At 40.1% G+C, this 16,634-nt stretch overlaps 1 protein-coding gene across 1 annotated transcript in view; it reads left to right on the forward strand.

Annotated features, from left to right (window-relative positions):
- The first annotated feature begins 1,503 nt into the window (after nt 1–1,503).
- The window catches only part of LOC145362480 (inter-alpha-trypsin inhibitor heavy chain H3-like), a 92,447-nt gene continuing 77,316 nt past the window's right edge, over nt 1,504–16,634 (forward strand). Inside the window, exons 1-10 of the mRNA XM_080218495.1 lie at nt 1,504–1,653; nt 1,744–1,800; nt 2,961–2,990; nt 6,271–6,437; nt 8,731–8,835; nt 10,747–10,909; nt 11,016–11,126; nt 11,228–11,356; nt 11,440–11,556; nt 15,045–15,213. Coding sequence (XP_080074621.1) covers nt 1,564–1,653; nt 1,744–1,800; nt 2,961–2,990; nt 6,271–6,437; nt 8,731–8,835; nt 10,747–10,909; nt 11,016–11,126; nt 11,228–11,356; nt 11,440–11,556; nt 15,045–15,213 — 1,138 coding nt within the window. The 5' untranslated portion in view covers nt 1,504–1,563. The remainder of the gene's footprint in view (nt 1,654–1,743; nt 1,801–2,960; nt 2,991–6,270; nt 6,438–8,730; nt 8,836–10,746; nt 10,910–11,015; nt 11,127–11,227; nt 11,357–11,439; nt 11,557–15,044; nt 15,214–16,634) is intronic.

Genomic DNA, 16,634 nt, shown 5'->3' on the forward strand with positions numbered 1-16,634 from the left:
TTTCAATAGGTAGAATTTAGTTACCTGCCTGTTTGAAACTCCACTGACTCTTTAATTAAGTGGGTTGATGTGTATTTTTACACTCATTAGAGTTTTAGCCCGTTGGCCTGAATGGACCCATTGATAAGGCCCTCATGTACTCCAGTTGAGGTAGGTGCACCTCAGCTCGGATAACTAGTACTGCTACACCAAAGCCCCTTCCATGGTTAAGACAAGGAATTCTTGGCTTATGAATTATCTGCCTCTTGCTCCCCCTCTGTCCATTAATTGCCTTCTAAACGGTGGACCATCCATAATGCAGAAGGAAATCTTTGATATTTGGCTTTTAATTTAAACACCTTCCAGTTTAATGAAAGAAACAAGAATAGGAGTCGACTCTTAATTCATTGAACATTTTTTTTATTTAACACTTCAGGTATCAACTCAAACTTAAACAGTCGCAACTCATTAACTCTTTTACTGAATTTTAACTCTTAACTGAACATCAATTCTCAACTGAACTTGAACTCTTTACGTTAACTAAACATTAACTTTAATTATTTAACTGAAAATAGACACTATCAGTTTTGGGGAAGTATTGGCTAATTCCCTTCTGATGTAATATCTATCTTCATAGTCTTCTCTGAGGAAAATTCTTTCACGGCACTCTTCTTATGCCAGTTAATCTTCTTGGGTTGTCATTGGCAAACAAAGGACTGCAATGTCTTTTATCCACAAATTCTCCACTTGCTTCCAGAAGATTCTCTGTCTTCCAGCCAATTGTGTAACCAGAAACCAGAAATGGCCCAAACATCCAATGAAATTACTTACAAATGATGCAATTATGCAAATTTCACATGACATGTCCCACACATAATGGAAATTTGAGGCCACTAAACAACTTCCCTTATTTAGACAACAGAGGAAACTTCAGACCATGTTCCCAGGCCAGAGTAAGTCTATGACATGCATCTCATTTTAATTACAAGTTGACTAAAAATCCCAGCATGCTTAACTCTCAGCCAGAATAACCATTTCAAAGTCATTATTGCCATTATTGTTGTTAAATCATTGTTGTAGTCATTCTTTCTCCATCTACGTCTTCAACTGCTGAGACCCAACGCTATTATTTTTTAAGAGGTAGTCTGCCAATTTTCCAACAGAAATTGATTAGAACATTCACTGAACCTGAAATTCTTCTCTTACAGTGGGAGGCCAGCAGAACATTTTCAGGTTTTGCACTCCTGTGACTAAAGTAATTAATTTGTTAATTCTTAAATGCGGTTATGCATGAGCAGTAAACACTGCCAGTGATGCCCATATCCCACTGAAGATTAAAAATATATTTCAATGTTGAGCTCCATGTACTTAAGTACTCTTTGGACTTAACTGTCCAGGTTTCACAATTTGTCCAAAAACATCTTTGTTTGCTTTAATTACACAGAATGTTTACATGATAACTTCAGTTGAGTCAACATTTTACTGTAGTTGTAGGAGGAGGGTCAATGCCATTGTTGCTTATTAACAGAATTCAGAATAAAGCTTAGTTTCCTGTACCTCACTTGCTTCACATGATTGTGCAAAATGAAGCAAACGCTGTCCTATCTTTTATTTCTTTCTATTCCTGCACTAATATCATCTGATTTCATAATAACAGAATCAGAACATCATAAGGTAATGAACTATTTATATTGCTAAGTATTTTAATAACTTTCTTAATTTGTTGACTGACTGTTTAAACTTTTTAACTTTTATCTTGAGCAGAGCGATTATGCAAACTCTTTGCCAAGTGTCTTGACATTGGCCAGAAGAACCCCGAAGGTATTCAGCAACTTAATCTGAGCATGCAAATTTACAGTTCTTCATTGGAAATAACTGAAAAATGTTATTTCAATTCAAATATAAAAGGACTAAATTGTTTATACACTTTGTGGCTGAATTTTTCACCAATGCCAACTGTGTCAGATGTTGTTACCCTCATGACTTGTGATATCTAAGTCATGCACTGTGTGAGTGAAACTCGTTTCAAATTACCTACCCTCAAGTACAAATAAGAATGATGCACCAATCTTGGCAACTTTTCCAAATGAGATAATGTGTGAAAATAAACCAAGGTTAATTTTATGAATCCCAATTGAACCCTTGAGTTAAGTTATAGTCTGATCATCGCTGTCCAGCATTAAACTTACCTTCACGATGTGTGCAATTCAATTCGCTGGCAGACGTGTTTTGCTTTGTTCTTAGCTTCTTATGTATATTTATTAGTGTCACAAGTAGGCCTACATTAACACTGCAATGAAGTTACTGTGAAAATCCCCTAGTCTCCACACTCCGGCACCTGTTCAGGTATACTGAGGGAGAATTTAGCATGGTCAATGCACCTATCCTGCACGTCTTTCAGAATGTGGGAGGAAACTTGAGCACTTGGAGGAACCCCATGCAGACATGGAAAGAACCCTATGCAGACTGTGACCCAAGCCAGGAATTGGACTCAGGTCCTTGGCATTGTGAGGCAGCAGTGTTAACCACTGTGTTACCATGCCGCCCCTTAGCTGACAACATCAATGCAAATTTAGCATCTTTATCATCAATTATACTAATTAATACTGTATCACCATTTTGTTTTGTATCAGTATCCTTCTGCTTTTTTGGATGGCACTTCAACTAAAGTGAAAGCTGCAATTTTTTGTGCTCAGATGATACCAGACAGTTAACTGCAGCCTGAGAAACAGACAAGTCTTTTATTATTAGCTTCAGCGACCCTATTTATTGGATTTACTAATACATTGCCCTATTAAACATAAAATATAGTCTACCGTCATTGTACATGAACCTCATGTGAATTCGTGGAGTGCAATGTATAATTCACAAAATTATATTAGTTTAATTTAATTCTTTCACTAACTCTATTTGCTTGTATAATTTATGTATACAATACATGCATTTTATAATCTGTTTGTCCTTCTCTTGACTGGCAATAGAAAAGAAGCCCTGTGGAGGATGGAAAAAAAGTAGGTACAGTTTGAGTTTATTTTATCTTGCCCTGAACAATGGTTTGATTGACTTTGTTTTGATAATTTATCAGGTCTATAGTTCTGTAAAATATATTTCAATGGATACTAGTTGACCATTTAGACCAAAAAATATTGGACGGAATTTTCCAGTCCTGCCAGCAGCTGGAATTGTGGTGAACAGGGGCACATAATTTAACAGAGATTAAGTATTTTCTTCCTGACGGTGGGATAAGATGTGGGAATTTTGTTCTCCTGACTTTCATGATGGGTTAAAGCAGGATCAAGTTTCCCAATGAGCAAGGTCAGGAATCCCATTTACATGCATCAGCAACTCATACACACTCAATAAAAGGCCAGCTCACCGGACTTAAAATCATCCTCCAAATTAGGCCCCTCATCAATGGGAATTTATAGGCCAGAGTTTTTCAGCTGTTCACTCTGGTAGGATCTTCCATGGATTTCTGGGCAACCTCAGTGTGGAGTCAATGGGAAGCTTCTTGCGCATGGCTCTCATTATCCTAGTCAGAGAGCAAGTTCACCATGTGCTACCATGTTTGAACAGGGGGAACATCCATCTCCAGTCCTCTGGGATATCCTTTGCCTGAAGGGATGGGTCGGGGATGCCACGTCTAGATGTAGTCCAGGCAACAGTTTTAGCATCAGTTTGCTGGTTTTGAGGCGGAGGGAATCCAATAAAGGCCATGCTCACTAAATATATCACTTCAATTTGTTCACATGTCCACTGAGATATCGATGATGCAGGCTGGAGGCAACTCTGTCTTGAAAATGTCTCTCATTCAGACGAGGAGAAGAAGGGCCCATTTCAGGTTAGCACAGGGCCAGGTAGAGTAAAGGCCTAAGTGAGTAGAGGTAGCAGGGACAGGACAAAATGCTTGAGAACATTGCCCATTGCAATGGAGAACATAGGTCTGACCATGGATGTATCATGACGGTGTTCTTGTATAGAAATGAGCAAAAGACAATGCCAGATGCACCCTTATATACCCCAGAATGTGGTTTCTCTCATTCACCAGCTTCTGCAGTATGCGCTGCAGCCACAGGAACTCTGGAGGAGTAATGTGGAGCTCCTGGCCCGCATTGAGTGAATGGTTGTCCAAGTGCCATTTAAATATGACACCAGGACCTTGGACCCTATGAGGTAACAGCATGATTGAAGACTTCCTGCCCATCCCACCATGAGATTCACTGAGTTGCTCATGAATGCATAATTAATGAGCTGAATAGCAGAACATTTCATGGGATCAGGCATTGCGTCTCCCAGCGGGAATGGTGGAAACTTTCCAGCCCGCCGCTGGTCTTAGATTCTAGAAAGGTTTTTATGTACTTTGATTGGCATCCTCCCATCTGTGAGAACTTTGCTGAGGTCAGATAAGATCATTTGCTGCACTTCTTTTGTTGACCAAAACAAACTCATTCTGAAAAGGCAAAATCTGTCACAAGTGAGTTACACGAAGTTGTTCCTTGCTGGCGATGTGAAATGATCTCTGCAGATGCTTTAGTTGCAGGGCTGGTGTCTGCTTTGAAATTTCTGAAAGCTTTAGTCATTGCCATGGCGAGTTCCTGCCCATAGCTGGTGTCACTATTCGCATCAATCACCAGCTTGAGTTTCCTACTTGTCATGATTGATATTGGGGATTTTTAAGTGTCCTGGCATGGGCTGCCTCCTATAAAGCCTATCCCTGGGATGCAGCCATCTTCCATCCTCAGCCCCTGCCCATAGGAACACAGGACTTAGGAGAAGGATTATGGAGCCTACTCCACCATTTGGTGAGAGGCTGATCTGACTGAGGTCTTAACACCACTTTCCTGTCTGCATCCCATAATCCTTGCTTTCCTAGTCTATCAAAGATCTATTTAACTCCATCTTGAGTAAATTAAATTAAATTTTGGCCAACAAGGGGCATACATGCTGTGGGTCATGCGAGGGTTGCTCTTGGATGTTGCTTCGAGAGTTGCCTAGTGCTTCAGGTCCTTCAGTGTATGCTTAAACTGGACTAATTGACGGGCAACATGACAGCTCAGTGACTATCACTGTCTGCTGTGCAGTTACAGGGACCTGGGTCAGATCTCCGACTTGGGTCAATGTCTGTGAGAGTTTGCACATTCTCCCCGTGCTTGCGTGGGTTTTCTCTGGGTGCTCCGATTTCTTCCCACATCCCAAAAACATGCTTTTTAGGCTGATTGATGTCAATAAATTGTCCCTGAATTGGATCTCCCTTAATTTGGCGCATATATAATTCCCTAAATTTGCACCCCCTTTATTGTGGAGTCCACTAGAAGTAGACAAAAACATCGACGAAAGACTTGAATAAGGCACTCACTGTGTGTTAAAAAGGGCGGCATGGGCTTGTAGGGCTGACGGGCCTGTTTCCTGTGCTGTGCTGTTCTTTGTTCTTTGTTTTTTGCTTCTGCCTCCACTGCTTTTTGCGTAATAGATTTCCACAGATTAACAGCTCTGATTTCTCCTAATCTCCATTTCAAATGGGAGATCTCATATTTTTAAATTGTGTCCTACAATTCTAGTCTACACTAGAGGAAACATCCTCCTGGTATCCACCCTGTCCAGTCCCTTCAGCATCCTACATACTTCAATATAATCACCTCTCATTCCTCTAAACACCAGTAGATCGTGGCCCAATTGCAACTTGTGGGCCGAAGGGCCTGTTTGTGCTGTAGTGTTCTATGTTCTATGTTCAATTTCTCCCCACCAGAAAAGCCTTGTTTAAAGTGCTAGCATACTCAGAATGTTTGCCCTAGAAGGGACTGAAATGTTGCTGGCGTTGTCTTTCCATATAGTACCAAGGATGTATTGCGGACGTTGGACAGTTATTGAATCTTTGTTCTTGGCACTGGATTTATCCTAATAGACACATGAACAGCTGGGGAATAGGAAGATACAAGTGGTTGGTCTAGATAGGACAACGTGATCAGCATAGGCTTGGAGGGCCAAAGGGCCTCTTCCTGTGCTGTACTGTTCTTTATTCTTTGGTAGCTGTATGTTATCCAGTCATTGATGTTGTAAAGCAACATGCTGAGGATCACCATCTTGTAAATAAGCATCTTGGTCCTGCAAATAAGTTGTTCCTCCATTTGTACCATGTTAGCCTAACGGCAGCGAAGCCTGCACAAGTAAGAATATTATCACAATGTTGCAGTAAAACAGCATGGTACATTAATTTAAGTCTGAATTTCCTCATATTTTACTTTCTTTCATCAATCACTTTTCCCTGAAACATTACCCTTTAATTTTCTTCAGCCTCGGAGGGACATTGAAATCTATGGGATGAAGATCGAGTCCAAAGTTACATCTCGATTTGCTCACAATGTGGTAATCAGCCGGGTGGCAAATCGAGCAAATGAATCAAAGGAAGCTTTCTTTGAAATGGAGCTACCCAAAACAGCCTTCATTACCAACTTTAGCATGTGAGTGTCAGCTACAGTGTCAGTCAGCTCCTCTGTAACTGATCTTCTGTGTTATACATTTAGGTTGAGAAATGTCATTGTGTAAAGGGTATTCAAGCAGTGATACAATGAGTTGTAAATGCTTTAGTAAAAGCTAGGAAGTGTGTGCAAGATTATTCTTTGTTGAAAGAAATATCTGTTAGAGATCCAACTGGATCTAATTAAATTCCACAGTGTGAATGTTTCAAAAATGCTGTGTGTATTTCAAAGTAAGGATGAAGAAAACCTTTGTGTTTCTAACAAATACAGTGAGAGCAATTCTCCCATCCCACTGCACTGATTATATAGTGCAGCAGGCTGGAAAATTTAAATGGCATCCAATCCGTCCAGCCCCGAGCACACCTCCCAGCACCAGATTTCCAGTGCCATCAGCTTTGTGCCGGAAAATATCATGGAGCTGCATTAGATATGCAGATATGCATTGGATATGCACCTTGGCAGTGTCAGCCTGGGCTCCCTGGCACTTTCTAAGGGACAAAGTGTCTATGCCCAGGGGACATCTTGGCACTGCCCATTGAGCATCGAGCATTCTTTATAACTGGAACACCCAAAGGAAACCCACACAGTTACAGAGAGGACATGCAGATTCTGCTCAGACAGTCACCCGAGGCAAGAACTGAATCTGAGTTCCTGGCACTGTGAGGCCGCAATGCTAACCACTGTGCCATCATGCCATCCTGTTCCACTTCCAAATGAATCTTTAATGCACACGACAGGAAATCACTTGCTCAGTAATTCAAGTGACTCAGGCTTTGTTCAAAGCTATGAAGTTGGTTTTCAAATGCATGTGTATTGCATTAGACAAATCAATTGGGCACTGCCCATGTTGGGTTCATTATTAATCTGTAGATTACACTGGACAGAATCCAAACTCCCACTCGGAATTCCAGGAAACAGATAAAAGGCTCCAGTTCTCTGAACTCAATGTGCAAGGAACATTCAGTTCAAATTCCAAAATTGAGTATGTTATTTACTAGTAATTTCAAAAAACGGGCATAAATTGGTGATACAGAGATTGGGGTGAAATACAGGACAGGTGGATCACAAACTTTCAAACCTCTTTTATTCCACTTTAAATCCTTTTAGATTTCTAATTAATCATGTTTATTTCAACATTCAGAACTGACGTTTGATTACCTGGGAAAGCACAGCTGATTCTTTTCAGTCCATTGAGGTGCATTTCTCTCCTCATTTTCTGTCTCTCTGACATTTTATTTCCAGAGGTTGGCAACCTATGTGGACTTGTACTGCTGCAAATTCCATGTTCCTGGGCTTATGTCTTTCATGGCTTTGAGTTCTTGTTGCTTTATGCCTCCAACATCCCATCCTATTTCCTCTCTGACCTTGCTGTGCCCCAAAAGCCATCTTTCCAATTTCCATTTACAGCATCTTCCCAAGGTAACTGCAGCCTGCTCACTCTGGAATTGACCCCCACTCTGCTTTTGAAATTTCTCCTCCTTACTCCCTGTGTCTATGATCCTCCTGTCCAGTCTCACTTTCTCAGAGATTCCTCATCCCTATTCTCGAGACGATCTTGCACTCATTTTTCTGCATCTGGGCCCACCCAATGTCCACTTGGTATTTTTGGAGTCGTGCTGCTAGGTGCACAAATATAAATTAAAATACAGCACAGAAATTAATAATTCAAAGCCTATTAAAATAGTGTGTAGCTTCCGCTTTGAACTGTATACATAGAATTAAGAGAAGTGGTTTAAATCTGCTAGTAACTTCCAGTAACAGTGATGAAGAAGTTCTGCAAGTTGCCTATGTTGAGTATATTAGTGAATAATTCTGCAAAATAATTCTCACTCCTCTATCCCTGGCTTTCCAGTAATAACCATTTACTCAACATATATGCTGTTAACAAAAAGTTTTGCGAAACATGATGTAATTATTTCTATTCTTAATTGTTTTTTGTGTGGACCTGTTTCGCAAAATAAAGAAAACGTAAGATAAGGTAAAGTTGCCATAGTCCCAGATGACCATAGGCTCCTCTCCCCTTTGAGAGAGAGAGCTGACTGGTAGTGATTTAACTTGAGAATCACCACATCTCGGGGAAGGGGCAAGGTCGAGAAGATGGGTCTCATGAATAACCTCAGCCGGTACGGGAATCAAACTCATGCTGTTGGCGTCGCTCTGCATCGCTAACCAGCCCTCCAGGCAACTGAACTAAAATGACTAGTGGAAGGTGTGTGAGAGAAAATTAATGAATGAGATTCCTATTGTATCATCCATATGATTTCTCTCTCTGTAGGACTCTGGATGGAGTGACATATGTGGGAGCTGTGAAAGAGAAAGAAGTTGCTCAGGAACAGTACCAACAAGCGGTTTCACAAGGACAGACTGCAGGGCTTGTAAAGTAAGAATAAGTTCAGACCACCTCACTTGTGATTTGCATTTTTTCATTAATTTATTCCCCACACTACCTGGTGAGTAAAAGTCAGTATAAACAGAAAATAAATGCACATAAATACACAAAACTCCAGTGGGCAGTGCCCCTCATCCCATCCCCCAGTGGAGGAATCCATTTATCATCACCTCTTGCCAACCTACTGGCTCATGTTTCATTAAATGTATGCAGATATATTTTTTCACAATCTTCTGATGTGAGGGATGGTGTTGGTGTTCTGAACGCCCAACAGGGAACTAGCTAAGATTGATGTTTTGAAAATGGGGGTTCCACTGTTGTATGCCCTTCTATGCTCACTGCCCACATGTAGCTCTTTCTTGCTAGTAATGGAACATCGCAGAAACATTTCATCTACCTACATTTCTTCAGACTAATACACTTACATTATGCATACCAAATGGATAGATTTTTGTTTACACCCAATTGAAAGATGTAACTCAAACAAATCCAATGGACAGTGAGCCATAATGCATAATCATAGAATCCCTACAGTGCAGGAGGGGGCCATTCAGCCCATTGAGACTGCATAGGCAACAATCCCACCCAGGCCCTATCCCTGTAGTCCCATGTATTTATCCTACAAATCCTCCAGATACTAAGGGGCAATTTAGCATAGCTAACCTAACCCTTACATCCGGTTTCCTCCCATATGAAGTGTGGGAGGAAACCACTCAGACACAAGAGAACATGCAAACTCCACACAGATAGTGACCCGAGGCTGGAATTGAACTGGGGTCTCTGACACTATGAGCCAGCAGTGCTAACCACTGTGCTACTGTGTATGGGAGTGGCACAGTAGAGCAGTGGTTAGCACTGCTGCCTCACAGCTCCATGGACCCAGATTTGATTCCTAGCCCAGGTCACTGTCTGTGCGGAGTTTGCATATTCTCCCCCTGTCTGTGTAGATTTCCTCCGGGTGCTCCGGTTTCCTCCCACAGTCTGAAATATATGCTGATTAGGTGCAGTGATCCAAATAGGCACCAGAGTGTGGCGACTAGGGGAATTTTACAGTAACTTCATTGCAGTGTTAATGTAAGCCTTACTTGTGACTAATAAATAAACTTTACTTCACTTTACTTTTACTTTATGTGCATCATACACATTGCTGAGAAAGGGAAATGCATAGGAAGCATCCATCCACAACAGGCAGGATTTTAATTTAAATATTGTTTCATGCGCAGCACATCTTACTCACTGATTCTTGACTGTCTGGCAGGAAAGAGGCAAAGGTTCAGAGAAATATTTAACATTTGGAAAAAATGTTGCTGGCCGCACAAACAATGCTGGGTCAAATAATTAATTCATGATGTAGATCACATTAAACCCCCTGCTGAGATAAGTGACTAAACTGTTACCATATGATATAATCTTTATAATTGATGCAGTTGGCATCATTGAGTTCTGACATTATAAGAATAACAGATAGAAGGAGAGACCACATGGTTCCAATCTATTTGAGTAATTCATAAACTATAAACTGAGATTAAATTCTACTTTGAAATTAATTTCTTATTTCCATTTGCTTTCACTTCTTCAACCAGATTATATCTGGTCGTTTATTTCATTGGTTTATTGGACCTTATTAGGTGCCAGTTAGTTGTCATGTTTCCATACATTACCATCATGAATCCAATCCAGAAGTAATTCAGTTGCTGCAAAGCACTTTATGACATTCTGTGGTTGTGAAGGGCATTACTTTAAACTACCTCCAAAATTGGACATTCTTTATGGAGCACTTGTCACGATCACGTAAACCTAACAGTGGGACAGCAAGATAATGAGAACTTCTTCCTCAATGTATCTATTTGTTGTATTTGTACAACATTTTAACTTCTGTTTTTTGTTTTCTAATTTATAAAGAACATCTGGAAGGAAAATGGAAATGTTTACAGTGTCAGTAAATATTGGACCAACCAAAAAGGTTACATTTGAACTAACTTATGAAGAATTGTTAAAACGTAACCTGGGGAAATATGAGATGAACATCAGAGTAAAACCCCAGCAACTTGTCAAACACTTCCAGGTACATTTCTAACATAGCGACATTACTAACATATTTTAGGTGTGGCTGTTTTTAATTTTCTCATAAGATAATTCAATTCTCCTACCTTTTGGATTGCTGTTTCCAGATTGATGTACACATTTTTGAACCTCAAGGCATTGCCTTCCTGAACGTTGATGCCAATTTCCTAAATAATAACCTGACTTCGACTGTAAAAAATACTCTTACTGCAACAAGGGTAGGTGGCTTTGTACATTTTCTTAGAGAAAAACTTTATCTAAGTTATATACTACATGTATATAACTATAAAAATTTACACTGAGTCACTGCTTCAATCAGGGACACATTTCCTTCAACCCTACACTTGAGCAACAACGCAAATGTCCTAAATGTGATGAAACAATTCTGGATGGAGACTTCACCATAAAGTATGATGTTAATAGAGTCATGTCTGCTGGTAATGTTCAGGTAATTAAGAATTATATTAAAATCAAAGCCTTAAAGGATTATTTTTTCTGGTGATTTTTGTTTGATATTTTATATCTTTTCAGATTGTAAATGGATACTTTGTACATCATTTTGCACCTACTGATCTATCCAGGATTCCTAAAAATGTCATCTTTGTGATTGACCACAGTGGATCAATGAGTGGGACTAAAATGCGTCAGGTAATAACCACACAAGATGTTAATCGCAAAGCAAACCAAATACTGGAAGGAAACTTGGCTAATGGGTTATACCTTTTTTCTTGTATTCTGAAAATGAAAAGAAAATTTCAACATCAAGTAGTTTAGCAACACTTCTGGGATTTTAAAAATTAGAAGTAAAAGATTTATTAACAGAAAGAAAAGAAAAATTAAGCGCATAAGATTACAATTACACAGTTAAAAATAGTGTTACAAAACATCCCGAAAAGACTCCATATTTGGTCAGGCCCATTCAGGCAACACTCCCTTATAGATATTTAACAATAAAAATCCAGTAATATTGTACCAAGCAAAACTGCTGTCACTTAAATAAAGATATACCACGTGACCTCTTAAACTTACTCACACTCTGCTGTGGAAATCCAAGACTTAAGACCGAAGCGCTTTGTGCATCTCAAGACTTCTCTAGCTTGACTGGCTGCTGATTCTCCTCCTAGCACAGAGCTGTTTCCAAGAAGTCTTCCCAAATCAGCCACACCAAATCAATTCAACATCTCTCCTCACGTATCATTTTCCACTTCATCTTCAATTCAATTGTTCTCATTATGTCTTTGAACTTTTTTCAAACTATAAAAAATCTTTTAGTCTTTCCCATTACCCCCACTTTTGGGATCAAATAATATTTAATAACTCCCCTTGTTTAATTATGAAACTTTTGAAAGCTGTTTAGAAGTTTAGAAGAAGAGTTTAGAAGAATGAGGGGAGATCTCATTGAGACGTATAAGATGATGAATGGGATGGATAGGATAGAGGTGGAGAGACTCTTCCCGCTCAAAAAAGACAGTAGGACTAGGGGGCACAGCCTCAAGATAAAGGGGAGGCGGTTTAGAACGGAGTTGAGGAGGAACTTCTTCACTCAAAGGGTGGTGAATCTCTGGAATTCTCTGCCCGTTGAAGTGGTGGAGGCTGCCTCGCTAAATATTTTTAAGAAGCGGGTTGATGGGTTCTTGATAAGAGAGGGGATTAAGGGTTATGGGGAGAGGGCGGGAAAGTGGAACTGATCCACAACAGATCAGCCATGATCTTATTGAATGGCGGGGCAGGCTCGAAGGGCTAGATGGCCTACTCCTGCTCCTATTTCTTATGTTCTTATGTAAAAGTCTTTTACTTTCCTTTGAAATTGAATAGCTGGAAAAACTAAATCCCTCTCTATCTCCAAATGAAAATTTCTCAACTTGGATTATTTAATTACAAAAACATAGCTTCATTACAAATGCATTTATTTAGCACCTCCATCCTTTCATCTCTCAACTCTTCCAGGCAATTGGTCCCCATTTTCCTTCCCCAGCTTAATTAAATCATTCACACGTACACCATTCCGTAGAAGTATTTTTTTAATAAACATCCATTCAAGGAAACATTTTTGGTGCAGGAAGGAAGTATAGAAATCCTTTTGTTTTTCTCTCCCTCTTCTTACCTAGAAGAGTGATTAACTTGACCCACATATACACCAATTTGAGAGAGAAGGGGGAAAAATCATTTATGTAGCCATTGTTTTAATGCAGGAAGTGCAGCAGCCAACATACATATAGCAAGGTGTTAAAAGGCAGGTAATCTGTTTTAGGGGCATTGGTTAAGGGTTAGTAGTTGGCTAGAATTCCAGGGAGAACCACCCCCCTCACCTTTCTTTGAAGTAGTGTTATGGGGAATTTTACATCCACCTGAGAGACAGATGGGGCCTCGATTTAACATCTCGTCTCGAAGATGGCACTTTCTCAATATGAGACTGGAATGTCAACCAAGATATTTTGTGGTTGAGTCACCTTCTGGTGCAGAAGCAAGCATGCTACATTGAGCCATAGCAGACACCAAATGCTGCTCAGCTGGCCAAAACAGGAAAATCCATTGACGGGAAGATCCTGATGGCACTTAAGATGGCCACTTCCACCACTGCAAAACATGCTGCCAGGAGGGTGCAAATTCCATCCACTATGTTATGAAGCATGTCATCAGGTCAACAAAATGACCAATTAATACCACAAACTCTAATTATTACAGTACAGGATTTGAGTTTTCACTGATGGACAGAGAGCCATAGAGTCATAGAAGTTGTCCATGCAGCCCTTTTTTTAAACCCCTAAGCTAATCCAAATTGCCTGCATTTGGCCCATACCCCTCTATACCCATCATACCTGTCTAAATGCTTTTTAAAAGACAAAATTGTACTCGCATCTACTACCTCTGGCAACTTGTTCCAGACACTCACCACTCTCTGTGTGAAAAAATTGCCCCTCTGGACACTTTTGTATCTCTTCCCTCTCACCTTAAACCTATGCCCTCTAGTTTTAGACTCCCCTCCCTACCTGTTGGAAAAGATATTGACTATCTAGCTGATCTGTGCTCCTCATTATTTTATAGACCGCTATAAGATCACCTCTCAGTCTTCTACGCTCCAGAGAAAAAAGATCGCCCCTCAGCCTTTCCTCATAACTCAAACCATCAAGCCCCGATAGCATCCTAGTAAATATTTTCTGCGCTCTTTCTAGTTTAATAATATCCTTTCTATAATAGGGTGTACACTGTAATCCAAGTGTGGCCTTACCAAAGACTTGTACAACTTTAACAAGGCATGCCATCTCCTGTATTCAATGTTCTGACCAATGAAACCAAGCATGCTGAATGCCTTCTTCAGTACTCTGTCCCCCTGTGACTCCACTTCCGAGGAGCTATGAACATGTACCCCTAGATCTCTTTGATCTCCCCAACGCCCTATCATTAACTGAGTAAGTCCTGCCCTGGTTCAATTTACCAAAATGTATCACCTCGCATCTATCTAAATTAAACTCCATCGGCCATTCACCAGAGAGCACAGATACATTCTCACTTTGCATCAGTAGGAAATAATAGACGCATAACCTAATAAAGACCTCAATAAAGTTAAAAGTTAAAGTTTATTTATTAGTCACAGGTAAGGCTTACAGTATCACTGCAATGAAGTTACTGTGAAACTCCCCTAGTTGCCACACTCCAGCACCTGTTCGGGTCAATGCACCTAACCAGCATGTCTTTCAGACTGTGGGAGGAAACTAGAGCACCCGAAGGAAACTCATACAGTCACAGAGAGAACATGCAAACTCCATACAGAGAGTGATCCAAGCCAGGAATTGAGCCCAGGTCCGTTGTGAGGCAACAGTGCTAACCACTGTGCCACCATGCTGTCCCATAAGAAGGCAAACAGATATCCTATTGGATTCAGTCTAGACTAGAATATTTTGTATTTCAACATTCTCAATGTAGTTAATACTTTAATATTTGGCTTATGAATTTATTGTATTGCAATGCTAGCCAAAATGATTTGTTCAATGTTCAGCTGTGATTGCTGAAGGTCATCTATACAGCATTGCAACAGGATGGGAAAAATGGCATCAAAGCCTCATGTGCACTATAGTTAATATAATTGTTAAAGTTGATGCTCTTAACTTACAAAACTGATATTTTGTATCTTCCAGACAAATGAAGCTCTTGTAAAAATTTTAGATGACTTGGACCCAATGGATTATTTTGCAATTGTTATCTTTGATCATTCATTTAAAACATGGCAAAATTCCATTTTTCAAGCAACTACCGGCAACGTGACTAAAGCTAAAAATTTTGTGAAAACCATTTCAGCCAGAGGAGGTAAAGATTGTGATTTACTGCAAAAAAAATGAGAATTTATTGTATTTTACTGTTCATAATTTGTTTAAGAAGAAATTAAATACAGGGGAATACTGCAAGAGTTAATTAAGCCATGAGTAGCATTATTACAGAGCTGAAACAAGTTCAGATTTTGCAGAGACAGTCTTGGCCACCAGTGACATCAAATAAAGGGCAAGGACAAAGTTTTACTGCAATCACAGAAACAAAAGAAAAAACAAAATCAGAAAATGTAAATCTGACAGTGACACACAAGGACTTAGGAGAAGAAGAAGGACTGAGGACAAAATTCTGCAGCCTCCCCACTGCGTGTTTCCTGCCAGCGGGAAGTGGCACATTGTTTGCTTGTGGCGGGATTCTCTGGTCCTGCTGCTGTCAATGCAAATACCCATTGATGTCACCCCACACAAGAGGGAAATCCACGGGTGGGGTGAGCTGTTGGCAGGACTGGAAAATTCTACCAGTGTGAAAGACCGGAGAACTCTGGATGTCTCAGACATGCTGAGAACTACTGAGCTGAATTAAAAGCTTCATAAGCTTGAGAAATGATTTGAAAATGCGACAGCAAATGGATGATTTGCTGAAACTGTGAGACAGATACAAATGAAGGTTCCTTTTGCAAAATGTATCTATCCAGCAATAATATGGCGGACACCATGGAGAAAGAAAATTCAAATTCATGTCAGGAGTGAATTGAGTGCATATTCTTCTCAGAAAGAATGGGATAAATCCACAGTGTATGGAAAAAGCAGACAATACCATTCATGATAGTAACCTGGGAACAAGAAATACTTAAAGACTACCAATAAACTCTTAATAAAGAGAAATATAACTGGAAGAAGCGCAAAAAAAAATTAAATGGAAATAACCAAGTACCAGAAACACAGAGTACCATTCCTCCAAAACATGACAGATCAAGAAGTGAAAACACTGTAAAGCCTCAAGACCATCTGAATTTATGAAGTCAGAGACTTGAGACGGGGAGCAGGCATAGCAAGGAAAAATTATATTGTAACACGCTATAAAAGGGCAGGACGTTTTGTTTGGAGAAGAAAGAGGGATGTGATGTTATCATAGAATCCTACAGTGCAGAAGGAGGCCATTGACCCTGCACTGACCACAATCCCATCCAGGCCCTATCCCCATAACACCATGCATTTACCCCACTAGTCCCCCTAATACTAATGGACAATTTAGCATGGCCAATCCACCTATCCTGCACATCTTTGGACTGTGGGAGGAAACCGGAGCACCTGGAGGAAACCCACACAGACACAGGGAGAATGTGCAAACTCCACACAGTGACCCAAGACCAGGAATCGAACCCAGTCCCTGGTGCTGTGAGGCAGCAGTGCTAACCACTATGCCACCATGCCACCCATTGTAGGTTATGTACCTACATT

Source organism: Carcharhinus amblyrhynchos, chromosome 3, assembly GCF_965287045.1.
Source record: "Carcharhinus amblyrhynchos chromosome 3, sCarAmb.v2.hapA, whole genome shotgun sequence".
In the NCBI taxonomy this organism is placed as follows: Eukaryota; Metazoa; Chordata; class Chondrichthyes; order Carcharhiniformes; family Carcharhinidae; genus Carcharhinus; species Carcharhinus amblyrhynchos.